The 18744-nt window shown below is 46.5% G+C and overlaps 1 protein-coding gene across 6 annotated transcripts in view; it reads left to right on the forward strand.

Annotated features, from left to right (window-relative positions):
* The window catches only part of WDFY4 (WDFY family member 4), a 295803-nt gene that overhangs the window by 86525 nt on the left and 190534 nt on the right, over positions 1-18744 (forward strand). For all 6 annotated transcript variants that reach the window (XM_040485696.1, XM_040485698.1, XM_040485701.1 and 3 more), the window contains 6 exons: positions 9433-9647; positions 10483-10577; positions 11489-11726; positions 11914-11990; positions 13049-13270; positions 13962-14140. In XM_040485696.1, coding sequence (XP_040341630.1) covers positions 9433-9647; positions 10483-10577; positions 11489-11726; positions 11914-11990; positions 13049-13270; positions 13962-14140 — 1026 coding nt within the window. The remainder of the gene's footprint in view (positions 1-9432; positions 9648-10482; positions 10578-11488; positions 11727-11913; positions 11991-13048; positions 13271-13961; positions 14141-18744) is intronic.

Consider the following 18744-nt stretch of genomic DNA (forward strand, 5'->3'; position numbering starts at 1 on the left):
TGAACCAATCATATGGGTTTCAAATAACTAAAATATTGACAGTGTTAGTAGCCCTGGGTAGCGTTGTGTAAGAGCAGGCTATTTTAAAAGAGCCATTTCCTCCAACAAGGAAATGGGTAAAGTAGGAGTCTCATTTTGTTAAATTGTGACACATCAGAAATTCCAAATATGTTGAATTTTGGGTAACTTATGCTCTTTCCTACTGAACCCCCAAAGCCCCCGGTTTCTATTGTTTCTAAATGAGAAAAATCTCAATCCTGGTCAAAATCCAGTTTTCTTTTTAGGGGAACCTCTTAAATAGAGCAAATAGACACAATCTCACATAATGACAAAGAGGATCAAAAGCAAGACACAAGGAATGTAGAATGATGGAGTAGAAGTTAAAGTTAGATGGGAAGACCTCTGGCCCAATTGTCAGGTAACCTCGCTTCTAGTCCTTTCTACCATCATTAGTTCCACGACTCATGTAGGCTACTTCCTGTCTCCACATCTCAGTTTCAGCTACTCTGATCTGGCCTAGATCACAGGGGTTGCAAACTCAATGTCTTGGGACCAGGGAGGTAAAGGAAATGAGTAGGTATACATAATAGGAAGTGTTGAGGCCTGTGGCTCTAGGGAAGGGTTCTTGTCTTGCCTAAAGGCACTTCCACTTAACTAAGGGGCAATAAAACAGGAGGAAAGCCAAACTGTGCCCACCAAATAAAACACTTTTATACACCATCAGTTGAGGACCCTTAAGAGATTTAAATTCCCTTCCTTATGATGAATGCATGACACTGTTAAAATCATAGGCTTTGGAGTAAGACCTGGGTGGAGTGCCAGTTCTGACACTCATTAGCTATGTGACCATAGGAAACTGATGTATCTTCAAGTCTCAGTGTCCCCTTATAATATTTCCCCATTGGGAAAAGTAGTGGAGAGTGTAGTTGTAAAGTACTTAGCATAGTACTTGGCACACAGTATCTGCTCATCAGACACTGGCTCCATTGTACCCCCACACCCTTCCCTTCTAGCTTTGGCAGTCTGTATTCCTAGGACTCTGAGTCATGGCATACAAGAAATTTGGAAAGAGTAAATGGAAGATAATGCATTTTAGGTATATTTCCAACTGGCATTTTACTATTGTGAAATTAATAACAGAGAATTGATGTTGAACTACATGTTACAGTCTACTTAGGAATCAAAAGGCTGAGTTCTCTCTTCTGCCTGTTTTGCATTTGGTCTATGACCTGGGTGAAGCTCAAATGGCGGATAGCATAAAACTGGGAGGAGGAGTTACCCACTGGATGACGAAATGGGGCTGTGAAGGTTTCTACCAGCCTGAGTAATGGATCAGAACCCCATTGACTCAAAATTCAGCAGAGATGATCAGGCCTGTGCTCATGTCTTAATGCACATATCCACTGGGTGGGGAAAGAACAGAATACGTGAGAGAGTCCTAGGGGGTTTGGTGCAAGGTCAGTAATTGTCCCAAGTGAGTGAGGATACTGCTATGGTGAATTCTACTTCTTGCTATATTTATAGAACTATAGTGCCCAATTTGAGGGAGGTGGTAGTCCCATGACGCCTTAACATGCTGCACCTCTGTTTGTCCAGAGGTGAGAAGCCAGGATGGCAAGGGATCTGAAAAACCTCCTTAGTCATGCAAGGAATAGTGAACAGATCTCCGGGTGGGTAGCTGAGAGAGAAAGACATTGGGGAAATGAGACCTGGGCAGAGACTCGTCGGTCAATTGTTGGTAGAACAGTAGAATGCACACACAAAGATCAGTTAGTCAAGCAGCCAATTATTTGTGCCTAATAAAAGGACAAACTTGCCCAGACTGGCTGGGCAGCTGTGGAGGTAATGAGCTAATCTGCCCTGGGGATTCCAAGTGGCTCAGAAATGTGGCTGTTGGTGAGTTACATATATGTGAGACTCCCACCTGGCTTCTCAAGATGGCAGAAATGGCCAAATTACTGTGTACCACTTACTAAATTCAGATGATCCCTGTGTGAGACAGAGCCATGAGCACTTAGTTTTTCTTGTAAGTTTTGAGAGGTTGGCCTAAGACAGGATGGGATAGGTACCCACTGCCCAACCCATAGAGTCACCAGTGTCGATCGGTTTGGCCTTGAAAACCCAGAGCTAGCCAGTACTCTGCAAGCTTCAATACCTGGGGGCCTGAGAGGCAGCGATTATGGTGATAAAGTGGCCTCTGGAGCTGAACTTCTGGTTTGGATTCCTGTGCCTCCCCCATGTAATCTCAGCAAGCTATAATCTCTCTGGCCTCAGTTCCCTCATCTGTAAGATGGGGTAATAATAGCAACTAGCTCATGGCGTTTGAGAATTAAATGAGCCAGTACATGAAAGCACTTAGAAGGGTGAGCCTTCAAATAGTGAGTGGGCAGTGACGTTAGCTCTCATCACTAGCCATGGAGCCTGCGAACATGGTAGGTGTATACTCTTGCTCTTAGAGTGAGCTGGTACAATTCACAGTGGCCTTGAAAGCCAGACACTTGGTTGGAAGGAATCCTACCACCATTAGAGGAGAAGACCACAACCAAGAAGGGTTAGTATCCTGAAAACACCTGCATCCTATAAGAAAAAGCACTTTCGCAGAAAGTGTTTCTATTGACTCCCACAGCAACATACTAGGGTGGCACATATTTTCATTATTCTCATTTTAAAGCTAAGGAACTGAGGCCTAGGGAAAATAAGGAGCTAGCCCAAGTTCACTCATTAGTCAGTGTCAAATCAGCATGAGAACCTAGCTGTGGGTAGATTTTGTTGCCCTGTGCCTAGAAGGTGATGGAGGCGAATGTCTGTCTGGAAGGTCAGAAACAACACGCCAGGCCTTGGGCCACAGTTTGCTTGTGAATAAATCCCTCATCTCTACAAAAAACTGTGTACTCTACAGCCTTGTTCCGGGAATCTCCTCCAGACAATCGTGGGTGGTAATCTGTTAGCAACAACAAAAAATCTGCTTTAACAATATCTCTTAACAAAGTCATGTCAACACTTGACTTTGGCTAAAGCACCAGAGACACTCAGGGTAAGTTTATGCCTCCTCTTCTTGGGGGAAGGAAGCCTGCAGGGAAGGCCTGGCCATCAGCAGGAAGGGTTCTGGCTGAGGGTGGTGTTGGGCCTCCTGCAGCCCTGCATTGGGCTCCAGTGCTCACTTGATCTAGCTCTCATGCAGTGAGGGCATGTGTGTCCCAGGGGATGGCAACTCTCCACGGATGGTTCAGGTTCCAGGCTGTGCAGGCAGCCTCCTGGATGGATGTTTACATGCTGGTTTCCCTGGCGATGTTCTCACGGCTGACCACAGACTCATCGTGGGGGAGGGCATTGGGTGCTGGGGATGAGTCAGCCCGGCTGACGACTGGCTGTGATTGCCAGCCTTTCCCTGAAAGGCCATGTCCACTTTCACCCCTTGATTTTTGCACATGCTATTGCCTCTCCCAGAAAGACCATTTTCCCTGCTAGCCCGGCTCTGTCTTCATTGTCTTTCAACGCTTAGCTGGCACATCATCTTTTCTGACCACTCTTAGCCCTCTGGGTTAGGTGCACCTCCTGTTTTCTAGAACACCTTGAGCCTTTGTGCTTGCACTAACTGGGAAGCTATTGCAGTTGATGCAGAGACAGGTGCTAGGGCAACAAGGGTGAAGGGTCATTATCTCAGGCAGTAGTTCACAGTGTGGTGGAGACTGGGAGTGGTAGAAAGTGATCTATCTATCATCTGTCTACTGAGAGAGCCATCAGAGCATAGCATTTGTTTATTTATTATTTATTTATTTAAAAAATTTAAATTTATTTTTGAGAGAGAGAGAGAGAGAGAGAGAGAGAGACAAGAGTGAGTGGGCAAGGGGCAGAGAAAGGGGGGAGACACAGAATCTGAAGCAGGCTCCAGGCTCCAAGCTGCCAGCACAGAGCCCCATGCGGGGACTCGAACCCACAGACTGCGAGATCATGACCTGAGCTGAAGTTGTACACTTAACTGACTGAGGCAGCCAGGCACCCCAGAGTGTAGTAATAGGATTGAGGTATGGACGGTGCTGTTTGGGAAAATCTGAAAAGATTTCTTAGATGTGAGAACGTGTGAATTGTCTCTTGAATGATAACTAGGAACTCGGCGAAGGGATGGGGGTACAAAGGGCATTCCCAGCTTCGGGCGTCAGTCGAAACTGGTGTGCACATTTGGCAAAGGGAGAGACTATACTAGGCCTGGAGACGGGGTGTACCAAAGGGGAGGATGCAGTAAAGTTGGAGAGAGACAAATCCCTTATAAATAGAAGATCCTGGGCTTCTGTTACCAGGTGGCATTAGCCATCACATGCATGTAATTTACGAAAGAAGCAGAAGGCTTGGAGCAGGCACCCGTATGCATTTAGGTCTTAGTTGCATATCTGTTCAAGTGGGTCAATGAAAGTGCCTTCAGACATGGTTTCTACTGATTTTGGTGCTACTTGGACTTCTTACACATAAGCCAGGACCACAAACTCCCACACTTATAAGGCCACGTGGACACCACAAATGAATCTATCAGGCTGTGGCAAAAGGGAAAGTTTATACCCATATATAGAAAGAACTAATTCTAAGAAAGCAAAGATAACAGCTTGTCAAATGAAACCCATCTGTGGGCCCTACTTACCTGTGATATCTCTGAAGAGCTGAGGTCACTTAAATTAGATCATGTCTTTTCCAAAATCATCAAAGAACATTTCAACCACATTGGAATAAGCAACCAATCCCAATTTGAGTAGTTCAGTAGAACTCCCTGTTCTTTCAAGTGTCCGGGGGAAGCACGTGTGGTCATCTGATGGCTTTTACATCTACGTCAGGATACACCATGGACTGATGTGCCCAAAGCCTTGGAGGAACCCACCCCACCAGGACCCAGCCCTCCTTGGGCTCTGGGACCTTATTAATCTGGACCAGGAGAGAAAGTGAGGGAGAGAGAGAGATGAAGAAGAGTGAACGTCCACAGCTAGATAAGGGTAGACTTGAAGGCTTGACTGTTAAGTGGATAAAGTAAAACACTCCTAAAGGCTGTCCCACAAATTGCTCTGTGATAATTTACCTTGGGGGTCCAGCCTGCCGGCCAGCCTGGTGACCCTGCGCAGCCACCATGGAGTCCTAATTGAACCACCACCCCCTAGCCTCCATTGGAAATAATATGCGTTAGGAAAATCAATCCATTTGGAGGGGGAGAAACCAGACTGGCTTCCTGCTACTGCTCATATTTTCACTAAAACCCCATTTTTACTGGAACCAACATTGAAAAAAACAGCACATTTTATTCAAAACGAGGCAATATTGTTATTGACAGAGCTGCAGTGATAATGAGGACGATCAATTTTCCCTCCTCCATTATGGGGTATTGAGCAATTTTGGAGTAAACTTGTGGCATCATTAGACAAGATCAGCATTTCTCCCTTTCGAAAACTTCTGTGTCTTTCCTCCTTTCCTTCTTTCTTTTTTTCTTTCTTTCTTTCTTTCTTTCTTTCTTTCTTTCTTTCCTTCTTCTCTTTCTTTCTTTCTTTCTTTCTTTCTTTCTTTCTTTCTGCTTTTCCTTTTTTTGCGTATTTAGATTTTAAGTAGCTTTTCTCTGGTGGATAAAGAAGAAAAAAAGCAAACAACAACAACAAAAGAAAGCCAAAAGTCCCTGAAGCAATAAGTGAAGTGCTGGTAATAAAACTGGAGATTGTAGACATTTATTTTTAATTCTTATTAATAATACACTGCGAGGTATTTTTACATCTTGCTTCATACGGACTGTCTCCACAATTTTCACCCCAAATTAAAAGACTACAGATTCCAAATAATCCAGATTCTGGGAGAAGGAAACTTCAAGGCAAGGGGGGGGTGGAGGCTCCCTTTTGGTTCCGAGAGGAACGGAGAAGAGGAAAGGCCGAGGTGCACACCCTGTGGGATGCAGGGAGAGACACTGAAAATTGCAGAGGAAAGGTCTGGGGAACGGAGTTAAGGAGGTTGGGCAGATTTCCATGAGGAGGAGCTCCTTAAAGTGAAAGTGATGGAATTATTTAGCGCAAATGAGTTTTGGCATTTCTCCCTTCTGTCTCTGGTCCCTTTTGGGCTACACATTGCCTCTCCCAGTTTACGCCGGCTGTGTTAATACTGCAGTGACAGGGAAGGGGTCGTCTCAGTCCATTCAGGCTGCTATAAGAAAATACCATAGACGGGGTGGCATATAAACAACAAGAATTTATTTCTCTCATTGTTCTGGAGCCGGAAGTCCAAAAGCACGGTGCTGGCAGATTCAGTGTCTGGTGGGGGCCCGCTTCCTCATGGATGGCCCTGTTCTTACTGTGTCCTTATACGGCACAAGGGAAAAGAAGGCTCTCCCGGGTCCCTTTTATAAAAGCATTAATCCCATTCATGAGGGCTCCACCCTCGTGACCTAATCACTTCCCAAAGGCCCCACCTCCAAATACATCACATTGGAAATTAGGGCTCAGCATATGGGTTCTGGGGACACAGGCATCCAGTCCATTACAGACACCATCTTCCCGCAATGATATCTTCCTTTGGCATCAGTGATGTTGGCAACAGGATGACACTTCATTTCAGAGTGACAAAATCTTGCCTGGGAGCAATCCCCCTGAAAAAACATTCTAATGTAGTTTAAATTTTAAACTAAAATGAAAATGGCCTAAAATTTTAAGTTGGAAGTATTACTGAAGATAGGGTAAAGACAGAAATTTCACTAAATGCCATCAGTCTGTGGCAGGAGCTCTAGCGATGTGCTCCTGGGAGGAAGAGAGGAAGGTAGAGGGTGAGCTGTGTGACCCCTTCATTTTTTTTTTTTTAAATATAAGAACTGATGATAAACAGTGTAAATATGTGTCCCAAATACAGTTTAATCCTTGAAACATATATGCTACTAAGCGGTGTCTGAGGCCTGTGGAAGAGTGCCATCTTATTAATTTCAGTCCCTTAGTGATACAAACATAGTCTTGATCACTGTGGGCAGGGTGGTCCCAAATCACTGCACATGTGAGGAGGAGATGGGAAGTGAGGTGATCCTGAGCATGGGGTCTGGGATCAAAGCCAGGCCCTGCCTTACCATGCAGCCTGGACAATGAACTTCTCTGGGCTCAGTTTCCTCATCTGTAAAATGGGGAGAGTAATAGTACCTCCATCATAGGGTTGTTCACGGGGATTATATAATCTATACATGTCAAAATGCTTAGACTAGAGCCTGGCACATCCTGGACACCCAGGAAATATACTCATCTCAGAGCAAAATGTGGCCCCCACAGTAGATGCCAGGCTCAGATTCCCTTCTAGATCCAAGAGCTCCGCGAAATGCATGAGGGGCTGCAGGGAACCGCTCCCACCCAGCCACTGTAAATCCTCTACTACAGCTCCTTTTCTTACTGTACTCAGATTGTCCCCCTCACCCGTCTTGCCTGTAGCCTGTGATTCCCTTGAGAGTGGGGACAGTGTTTTGTTAATCTTGAAATTTAGCCAGAGCCTGACGTTGAAGAAGCCATTAATACTTGTTTGAGGCAGAGGGGGAAGAAGGGCAAGCGGCGAAGGACTCCAAGAAAGCTTTCATGGTTGGGGGAGTGGGTGTACATATCATATGGTCTGTGACTTGATGGGAGGAGAAGCCAGTCATCGTTAGAAAGAGATTATTCAAATTAGTGCCTTTGTGGTTACTCCTGGCTTTACACTGGTGGACTAACCTAGACATGATCTGTGTTGTCAGAGATCCCCTTTCTTGAGACTCCTTTCTTGAAACTTGGCCAAGGGTGTGCAATATATAAAGCATGCTAGGGCCTCAGGTAGGGTTCCTCAGAAGTGGAGCCCAAGGCAGGGGCACAGGTACATCAGATCCATCAAGGGAGGGATTCAAGGAAAGGGGAGTGAAGGAAGCAGGATGATACAGGGGAAGAAGCTGAGTGAGGATTAGCTGAAGTCCAGCATCAGCCTGAGCCCACAGGGCGGGGCTTTCAGGCATGAACTGCACCACCGAGGCAGAAGCCATGACCTCACGGCTGTAGTCTGGCATGTGTGTGTGTGCACGCATGTGCAGTGGTATGTGGATGTGTGTGTGTTTGCATGCATGCGTGTGAGCGTGTGCACATATGCATGTACACAAACATATATATGGCTCCGTGGGCGTGCATATACATGTGCATGCATGCACACACACACGCATGGATGCTCCTGTGTGTCCACGTGTGCATACACTTTTGAGTATATATGCATGAGTGAACATATATGGGGGGGCACATTGCCCCTGGACAGGGCAGCTCCCAGTTGGGGAAGGGCAGCCCTCTAGAGAAGGCATGGCTATGATGGGTACACTCATCTGGAAAAGGAGGTCTGGGGGAGGCTCCCATAGCATCCACTGCAGGAAAATTCCATTACGTTCTAACTGGTATCCCTCTCACTTCAGACAATATCGTATACAACAGTAAAAGAGAGTGTGGGCAGCCCTGAGAGTTTTTGTAGAGGAATTTCTCCCTCTCCACCCCCACCCCAGACTGTCTGCATCACTACAGAGGGCTGGGAATTTCAGGGGTTTATTTTTTGACGAAGAAAAGAAAGGAAGATTGCGGAAACCATGTATTTGGCTCAAATATTCACTGAGCTGACCCTGTGCGCTCTCTTCTGCGGGCCTCAGGGACATAAAGATACTGAAGGGACTGGAAAAGTAGTAAGGGTAAGATAAGAGCACCACTATCCGTGTCTGAGAGATGGACGAAGGACAGTGGGAAGGCACATGGGGGCGGGGGGTAGTGACAATCAGGGGCTGAGGGCCGGCGTCGGGGAGCAGTTCACAGGAGCGGTGACTTGAGCTGGCGTGGGCGCTGAGCGTGGCCTGGTCCGGCCACAGCCAGTCTGCGTGGGCACTGCCTGTGGGCCTGCCTCCCCGGGGCACTGTACTTTCTGTGCCGGGGGTACAACCTCAAACACAGGGCTGCTTTGTGAGCGAAGGCTGTGGGGGCATGGGACCCTTCAGAGGCTCAGCCACTGCCCAGGACTGCAAACCTGTCTGACCCCGATCTTCCTACCTTTCGAAAGGAGCCATGTGTCTGGACTTTTATGTGAAATTCCCGGTTGTTTAAATGTTAGCAATTAATTCAGAAACTGCTTAAACATCGCGCGGGGCAGACACCGCGTCTCTGGGGCAGATGCGGCCTCTTGCTGGCCGGCTCGCAGTCTCCGTTTTAAGCCTCTATGTCTTTGGCAGCTGACCTCAGTGGCCCCCATCCTCCCACAGACCAGCCTCTGGGGTTCCCATTGCACGAGAAGTGGGCACATCTGAGAACCCCCGATATACAGTACAGTTAGAACAGGCTTTGTGGGTGCAGGCGTCTGGCCCCACATCAGTTTGGGGCCTGGTTGGGGGCCCATCAAATTTGCCCACAAAATGTCCTGACCTCCAGGGCTCACTGTTTGCTTTTGTTCTCTTAGCTTTCCCAGGAGATCCAGTGCTCCGTGGCCAGTCATATCCAGTCCCTGGTGAAATCAGAGAAGAACCGTCAGGTCATGTGTGAGGCGGGGATGCTTAGGACCCTCGTGGCCTCCTGCCGCAGGGCCCTGACCACCAGCACCAGCCCCTTGCACTCAGGCCTCATCAGGATTTTTGAAAAACTTGCCTCCCAAGCCATCGAACCAGACGTGTTAAGGTACCATGTGCCGCTCATTAAACACTGCTGAGCTGCTGGCAGCTGTGCTCAGGCCCAGTGGACAGTAAGAGTACACGGGACAGGTGTCCCCATGCCCCCTCCTGCACCCCCTCTGTGCAGGGTGTGGCCCTTCCCAGTATTGGACAGCGCGAGTCCAGGAGGAACCCCGGGTGCATGCAGGCAGTGCAGAGACCCACAAAGCAGACATAGCCCCTCCCGTGGAGCTGTGGTCTTCGGAGAGAGGGGACCCTTCAGAGGGTCCTGCAGACAACACAGAATCGCATGGTGGGAGATGCTCAGTGGATAATGCCAAAGCTACGGGAACTGAGAGGGGCGGGGGCTGTGAGGGCTTCACTGCTCAAGGGGTGAGGCTGTAGGAGCCAGGCTGGTGTGACAAGCAGTGGCCGAGACTCCCGACAGAGAGAGGGACAGAAGCGGTGCTCCCTTGTATCCTATGGGAGCCTTCCTGCCGGCAGCCCGTCCATGAAGCCACCTGGTGCCTGGAAAGCTGAGCAGGAGGGAGAGGCACAGAGCAGACAAACGGAGCAGACACAAAACGGAGTAGGACAAATTCCTTCTTCTCTCTTCCAAATCTGGTTTGAGGCTGCTAGCTGGTCAAAGACACCTAAAGGCACCAGCTCTGTGGTCTGGGTGCCAAGGCAGTCTCCCTCTGTTTCTGCATGGCTTAAAGAAACGCTTTCCAAACAGAGAGAAGGAAAGTGGAGGAGGGCATCAAGGAGCACTGAGATTTGGGAAAGTGCTCGGATGAAGCTGGAGAACACTTCTGTTCATAAAAGGTCTTCATTTTGTTTCTCTTGCATGTTCTGATGCTTAGACAGTTTCTAGGTCTTGGAGTTCCCCCACCTCCGTCAGCTGCAGCGAAAATCCTCCATTCATCTTGTGTCCACGGAGGGGACTCTGGAGGCTCAGGTGAGGACGGAGGAAAGAACAGGAACAGGTTAATGGGAATTAAAAAGAATATGCATTCCTTAGAAGGGAGCCTTCACAACAGGTGGGAAGCAGACAGATTTAAAAAATGGTATTGCCTGCTGCTCAGTGGAGCAAATGAGGAAAAGCAGGATTGGTGGTCCCTGGAGAAAGGCCAGATCTGGAAGGAAAAGGATGACCCCCATCCTCATATAAGACAGGTGATGCTGAGTGTGCCCTTGGCCCCTTTGGTCCCAGATCATGGAAAGAGCGATAGGGTTTCCTTCATGATACAGTGCATGCTAGAATACCCAGAGCTGCACCTGGATGGAGGTGCCAGTGATGGTTTTTTGCACAGCTCACAGCTCAGGGGACAGTTGGGCGGTCAAGAGGCCAAAGCATTGGGTGGGTCCCCTAGTATCAGTCGTGGTACCTGGGAGGCTGCTGACTCCAGGGACTGGCTTAAAGAATAGAAAGCTATGGGCAGGTTGAGTGTGGATCACACAATTGAAGAACATGGATGGAGATTCAGCTGGTCCTGGCAATCAGGGGAGGGGAGCAGAGCTTTCAAAGAGACAGGCTGCTGTGAGCGGGGAGTTCAGGGAGCCAGGACAAAGTGTCAGTGAGCGACGGCCAGTGGGGCAAGCCAACGATGGCAACAGAAAATGGTGCGCTGGAAAGCTGGGAGTTTGTGGGGAATGATGGAATTAAGGGAAAAGAAGTTTCGAGGAGGGACGTAGTGTTGCTGCAGTTCAGGGTTACTAAGTCAGTAGAGAGCTGCTTCACAGGGGTCAGGAAGTGCTGTGACACTGTGGAGCCCTCCTTCAGGGCTGTGGCAGAAGCATCGAGGCTGTTGTCAGAAGAGCAGATATGCTTGAACAGGGACATGTCTCTTCTCTTGCATGTTGCCTTAGGGTCCCAGGCTGCAGAAGCAGGGACTGCTGAGGGTCCTGGAGGAGCTGCCCCGGGAGCCGGCCCTTGCTCAGCAGTCACACAGGCCCTCAGATCCTCGAGGACGTCCCAGGGCTCAACCACTGCCCTTCAGACTTCACTCAGCCTCATCTCCATGACCTCCCCGCGCAACCTGCAGCCTCAGAAGGCGGCTCTGGCTCCATCGTTTGTGGAATTTGACATGTCCGTGGAAGGTTATGGGTACAACACGTTTTCTTATGCTTGGAATGCACTTTATTAATTTCCCAGGGCCCTTGTAACAGCACCAGCTGCTTTCTGTCCTCATGGTGTAAGAGGGAGTGAGGTCCCTGCAGAGGGACAGAGGGGAGATGTCATGGCCAGAAGTTGGTTTGTGGTTCAATGATCTGAGATGCTATTCTGTTTCCAGCTGTTTGTTTATTCCGACTGTGTCTACAGTTATGGGAACCAGCACAGAGTATCTGGTCTCCGGAGGGATTGGGACAGGTAGGTGTTTCTCAGGGGGTTTAGCTTGCTGAGCCGTCCTCACCCTACCCCAGAATAAGTGCTTAGGGAGCCTTGATTTCAGATTCCGCTTGGCATTTCAAGAAAGTGTGAGTCTTTGTTGTTTCTGTATATCTGTAGAGGAGTCATCCTTCCGGTTTGTCATGCCTGTTTTAGGGCGGGAGGATCCTGTTTATTATGTGTCCCAAGGGCCCGTCCCATGCCTCTGCATAGAGTGGGGACTCAGTGAACACTGATGGGCTCATTCGGTGATTTGATGTCTGAGTCTGCGTCGGATTCATTTTGTCAGTGATTGACAAAAGTCAAAACAAACACCTTACCCCGCCTTAGGACTCTTTCTAGAGAAGAATATAAGTTCTGTGTGGATGGCCATCTGATCGACCTGGGCCCTAGCAGGCTTTGTGCACTGCTGTGCTCGGCTAAAAACTGCCTGGGAAGGACAGGGCAAGAACCCGGTGCCGCCCGAGCTAAGCACCCTCAGTTAGAAGAACCTGGGTTTCTCTGGAACGGTGGGCGCTGAGGAGCCATTGCATTCACAGCCCAACATGGGGCACCAAGTCTGATTCTGCTTATTCACGGAGGACAGTGGGCCTGCTCTGCACTGTAACCCTGTTACAGGGCAGGAGGGCGTGGGTTTGCCTACAGTGGAGGCTTCCCCATACAAGGTTCAGCTGAGTAAGGCTGGTGTCCCCTGCCTCTCACAGCACACTGCCCAGCTTTAGATCAGCTGACCAGTGGGCCAATGATGACCGATCTCAGGGTTATGCACCCCTTCCCTTGGCAAGGTGGCATGGAATAATAGGTGGGACAGAATTGGAGAGAGGCTTTGGGGGTCTACACTCAAGTCCTGGTGGGAATATGCGAGTATGAAAAAGAGGACAAGCTTCTGCGGCATGGGGTCGACATAAAGTGGGCATGAGTCAGGTGAGGCACAGAGCTGGACACAGTAGGGCCACATCTGGGCCAATTCAGAGCCACGGTGAGTCTAGACAAGATTCCAAGGCAGAGAAGTTCTAAGGGCATGCTTGTTCTATCTCCAGGTGCTGCCAGATCATTCCCTCCACTTGGTGGCCTGACCTTCTCCTGCTGGTTCCTGATCAGCAGGCACAGCACAGTCACTGAGGGCCACCCTCTGCGCTTCCTAACTTTGGTGCGTCACCTGGCCAGGACTGAACAACCCTTCATCTGCTTCTCTGTCAGCCTGTGCCCGGACGACCTCTCCTTAGTTGTGTCTACAGAAGAGAAAGAATTTCAGTCCCTGGGTAAGGCGTTGGGAGCTGTTTTCACCTACACTTGGGGAGAATGGGGCTAATTCAGCAGCTTTTGGCACAAGAGCCCAGGAGCCCAACCCTCCTTTGGTGGCTGGTGGCTGGTGGCTGGTCCAGGCTCTGCCATTTAGAGCTCAGCCTGGCTGTCCAAGCTCATCCCTTTGTGATGGCCAGAAATGGCCTGTTCTTCTTGTGTTCCCCAAGAGCGTCACTGTTTCATAGGGAGACACCCCAGGGGTGCCTTGGCATCATGGGCACAGAGCACAACTGCTTACTCCCCCTTCCTTCTTAGGGCTGTAGGGCAAGTGTGCATGGCTACAGAGGCGGTCTAGTGCGGGGTAGACCCCAAAATCTGACTCCTGGACTTGAATACTACTTGCTCCATGACCCTGGGCAACCTACCTAACCCGTCTGTGCCTCAGGCTGGTGAATGAGAGTCGTGATAGCACCTACCTCCAAGGGTTTGCTGTGAAAACCAAAACAAAACAATAACCCAAAAAAACCCGAAGTGACATTTCTAACAGTTCTTAAACCCATGTCTGGCACAAGGCAAGACCTCAAGCAACTGTGGCTGCTGTCGTCATTATTTTATGAGGGGGTCGAGGCCTCCGCATGAGGCCCTGTTCTCCTGGGTTGCTGCAGCATGGCGCCACATGCCGGGTGTGGTGTTTGTGGTCTCTTGCAGACATCATGGAACCCGAGGATGATCCTGAGCCTTCTGCTGGACGCCAGCTTCGGGTCAGGTGTGGCCAGCTGCTGGCTTGTGGTCAGTGGCACCACCTGGCTGTGGTTGTCACCAAGGAAATGAAAAGGAATTGTACCGTTTCCACCTATCTGGATGGACAGATCGTTGGCTCAGCCAAGGTGAGCTAGTTGCCCCGAGCTCCAGAAGCGCCCAGAAGACAACAAAAGGCAAATGCAGCCAGAGTGGCACCCAGGTTCCAGAGAGAGCATCTCAACCTAGGCTGCATTCTTGAATTACCTGGAAAGTATTTTTAAAGATCTGTTGTGCAGGTTGCTCCTAAGATGAATCATAACAGAATCTCTGGGTGCGGGGTAATTTGGTGATGTTTTCAGAGCCTCTCAGATGATTCTAACATTTAGCCAGAATGGATGACCTTAGATGAATAGGTTTCTCATTTCGATAGTTTGGCATTTGAGGCTCGATAATTCTTTGTTGTAGGGACCCATTCTATGTATAGTATGATACTTACCAGCATCTGTGGCCTCCCTAGATGCCATCGCATCCCTCTCTCCCCAGTTGTGGCCGCCAAAACTGTCTCCAGACATTTCCAAATGCCCCCAAATCACCCCATGTTGAGAATCATGAAGGTAGAACAACCTAAATTCAATACAACACCTAAAGATGAATTCGATGCTGTCGTCAGGTACAATTGTCTTATCAAATAAAGGCAGTGGTAACCAGAAAGATTCAGCAGGAACATAACAAAAATAGGTTTTTCAAAACAAGAAGCTAACTCTTTTCTCCAATCATTGACAATACCGGCCTTTCTTTCTTTCTTTCTTTCTTTCCTTCCTTCCTTCCTTTCTCCCCTTCCTTCCTCCCTCACTCCATTCCTCCCTCCCTGCCTCCCTCCCTCCTTCCTTTCCTTCTTTCCTTCATTCTTTCCCTTATTAAATCTTTTTGAGCACGTTCTATGTTAGGAACTGTTTTAGATGCCAGGAATTGTCCATGACCACCAATCAGTACCTTCGGGAGTGTGCATATAGTACAAAACAGAAGTTAGATTTATTAAGCTTGATGTAGCAAGACACTCTACTCCCTGGGGTAACAGGGACTTGGAAGGAGCATATATGATTTGCGCTTATTTAAGGTGATTTTGGGGAGGGTTCAAAGAAGTGGAGGTTGGTCTGTTCTCAACCGGGTACCGTCAGAAAGAGGGAGTTTGATGTCCGTGCATGTTCAGAACTTGTATCCAGGAAGTAGGAATAATGGAGCAGGTTAGAGTTGTTCTTGGAGAGAAAGCTAACTCATGTTAGCCAGGATGGGAAGGGTGGTTACTTTTGTGGTTGCACAGTGTCTTTGTTATTATCTGTTTAGGCATGATTATAGAGGAGGCTTCCCCCCGCCCCAACCTTTTTTTTTTTTTGCAAAACATGTTGGTATTCTGCCTTGTTTTACAGAATAGGTTGGTATTCTGTGAAATAGTTCATGTACTTTGAGGCTAAAGGCAAGTCCTATTGGTGTTTGCTCGCACCTAGCACAGGTGCAGGCACATGGTAAGCCTGCAATAAATACTTGATGAATTGCATTGCATTTAAAGCCACAAGGAGGAACATGGACTGGATTGATAGTGTAGTTGAGTGACCTGGTACATGGATGAACATCTGGCCTCAAGGGACCAGCTAAACCAAAGCCAGTCAGGAGGGAGGTTGGCAGTAGTGTGATGTCATGGGGATATGCCAAAAATACGTGGAGAATGACCAAGGGTTGAGTCAGACAGAGTTGAATTTCCAAGATGATCTCAACAAGTTGGTTCAGGATCAGCAAATGAAATTTAACTGGGGTACACATGAAGGCCTGTGTTTAGATGCAGACATATGCTGGATAAGAATAAGATGGGAGAGCTTAGTTTGGGGATGACCCAGCTTAAGGATTGTTCTCTAATGTTAGAGATTTTCTATTAATTTCTAAGTTCAGCTAAGTTAAATTTGGAAATGTGGGGAGTATTTCAATAGCCTGGACGAGCAAAATGACGTGGGAGCAATTTAAGACATCTTATGTTTATAAATCAATCCGAATGGTGCTGTGAGTAAATGCGCTATGAATTTGGCAAAAATGCAAGCTGGATTGCAGGAGGGGGGCAGAGCTTCAGGTGGGAGAGACAGAAGTTCCTATCTGAAAGGCGGGAAGAGAGGACAGCACAGTGGACTTCACTTTAGGCAAGGCTGGTGGCTGAAAACCTGGTTTGTTTTTGTTTGAAAATCTCATTTAATTGATAGGGAGTAAAAGAATATTTCTGAAATTGTGTGACCTTTCCTTTGAAAAATATGTATTTACATACATATGCATAGATGTGGTGACTTTATAGTCATTATAAAAAATAATATAAACACATTTTGAAATAACTAAAAAATAGAGCAAAGATGAAATATTGCCTGCATTCCTTCTATCTTACCATAGTTTGTAATTTCTTTCAGTTTTTTCCCTTTAAAAAAGTAGTTGCAACTTTATTGTGTGGAAAATTTTGTATATTACTTAGCTAGTTTTAACCATTAGTTAAGTCTACCAACATAAGCTTTGAAATGATCATTTTAGGAGTTCCTGGGGGCTTGGCCGGTTAAGCAGCTAACTTTGACTCAGGTCATGATCTCACTGTGAGTTTGAGCCCCGTGTCAGTCGGGCTCTGTGCTGACAGCTCAAAGCCTGGAGGCTGCTTTAGGTCTTTGTCTCCCTCTCTCTCTGCCCCTTTGAACTCGCGTTCTGTCTCTTTCTCTCTCAAAAATAAATACTAAAAGACGAAAAAAAATTTAAAAATGAGAAATTATCATTTTAAAATTTGTGATACTCTGTTTCTTTCATTGAAATTTTTTTGAGATAATTGTAGACTAAAATGTTGTTGAAATCCTGTGCACTTTTACCTAGTTTTCCCCTAATGGTGGCATTTACAAAACTCTAGAACAATTTCATAACCCAATTTTGCTATTGATACAATCTGCAACTTTATTCAAATTTCCCAGTTTTATTTATACTTGTATATATGCGTCTGTGTTCCACACAGTTTTATCACATGTGTAGGTTTTTGCATCCATGACTCGTGCCAAGATTCAGAATGTTTACATCACCACAATGCTCCCTTGTGTTGCCCATTTATAAAAATTATAGCCACTCCCATTCACCCACACCTCTCTCCCCTATCCCTGTCCCTGACCTTGGAAAACAATAATCTAAAATGTTATCATTTCAAGGATATTATTTTTATGAAACTGTACAGTGTATGATCTTCCAAGGTTGGATTTTTCAATCCACATAATTCTCTGGAAATTCATCCAGATTGTTGCTGTGCACCAATGATTAATTCCTTTTTATTGCTGAGTAGTTTTTCATGACCTGGATATATAACCATTCACTGATTGAAGGACATCTGGGCTGTTTCCAGTTTGGGGATATTACAAATAATGATGCTATGAACATTTTTTCCTTTTTTTGTTTTTTATCTTTGTTTGTTTGTTTGTTTTGCTATGAAGATTTGTATACAGGTTCTTGTGTGAACTTAAGTCCATATTGCTCTGGGATAAATGCCTAAGAGTTCGGTTGCTGGGTCATAGGTAATTGTGTGTTTACTTTTTATAAGAAATGGCCAAATGATTTTCCCAGAGTGACTGTACCATTTTACATTTCCCACCAGCAATGGATTAACAATCTGGTTTCTCTGTATTTGCAGTGGTCACTGGTTTTCAGATTAGCCGCTCTGATAGGTGCATAGTGATGTTGTGTTTTTAATTTGCACTCCTTTCATGGCTAATGAGATTAAAAATCTTCTCAAGCACTTATTTGCCATTTATGTAACTTCTTAAGGGATGTCTGCCCATGTTCTGTGTCCATTTTCTAATTGGATTGTTTTTTTCCTCTGGGGTTTTAGAGGTTTTTGATATATTCTAGATACTAGTCCTTCGATGTATGATTTGCAAAGAATTTCTCCTAGTCTGTAGCTTGTCTTCCATCTTCTTTCCCATAGGAGTTTGCAGAACAAAAGTTTTTATTTTGATGAAGGATTCATCAAATTTTCCTCTTATGACTGCAAAGTTTAGGTTGAAGTTCACTTCTTTGCCTATGGATGCCCAGTTATTCCAGCACCATTGGTTGAAGAGGCTGTCCTTCTTCCATTAAATTGCTTTTGAAACTTCATCAAAAATCAGTTGGGCACAATTGTCTGGGTGTATTTCCAGATTCTATATTCTGTTCTACTGATCTATGTGACTAGAACTCTACTGATACCACACTATCTTAATTATTATAGCTATGTAATAAGCTAGCCTGTGTAATAATATTGGTTAGAGTGGTGTCTCCCACTTAATTTTTCTCTTTCAAAAAAGATGATCAAAAACATTGTAAATTTTTGAAAAAGAAGAATTAAGCTATTTGTTTAAGCTATTCTAGGGCTTGTGTCTTCAGATACAAATTTTAGAATTAACTTGTCTGTGTCTACAAAAAACCTTCTGCCATTTTGATGGGAACTGAATTATATCTATAGATCATTTTGGGGAGAAATGATATCTTCCCTGTGTTGAGTTTTGCTATCCAGAAACATGGTATGTCTCTCCATTTACATAGGTCTTCTTTGATTTCTTTCATCATCCTTTTTGAATTTTTAGTATATAGAATCCATACATGTTTTCTTAAATATTTCATTTTCTTTTGCGCAGTTGTAAATGATAGTGTTTTTAATTTTAGTCTCTTCATGTTCATTGTTGGCCTATAGAATGTGATTGACTTTTGTGTGTTT

This window comes from Herpailurus yagouaroundi, unplaced genomic scaffold (genome assembly GCF_014898765.1).
Source record: "Herpailurus yagouaroundi ecotype Mexico unplaced genomic scaffold, PumYag 163, whole genome shotgun sequence".
NCBI classification, from domain to species: Eukaryota; Metazoa; Chordata; class Mammalia; order Carnivora; family Felidae; genus Herpailurus; species Herpailurus yagouaroundi.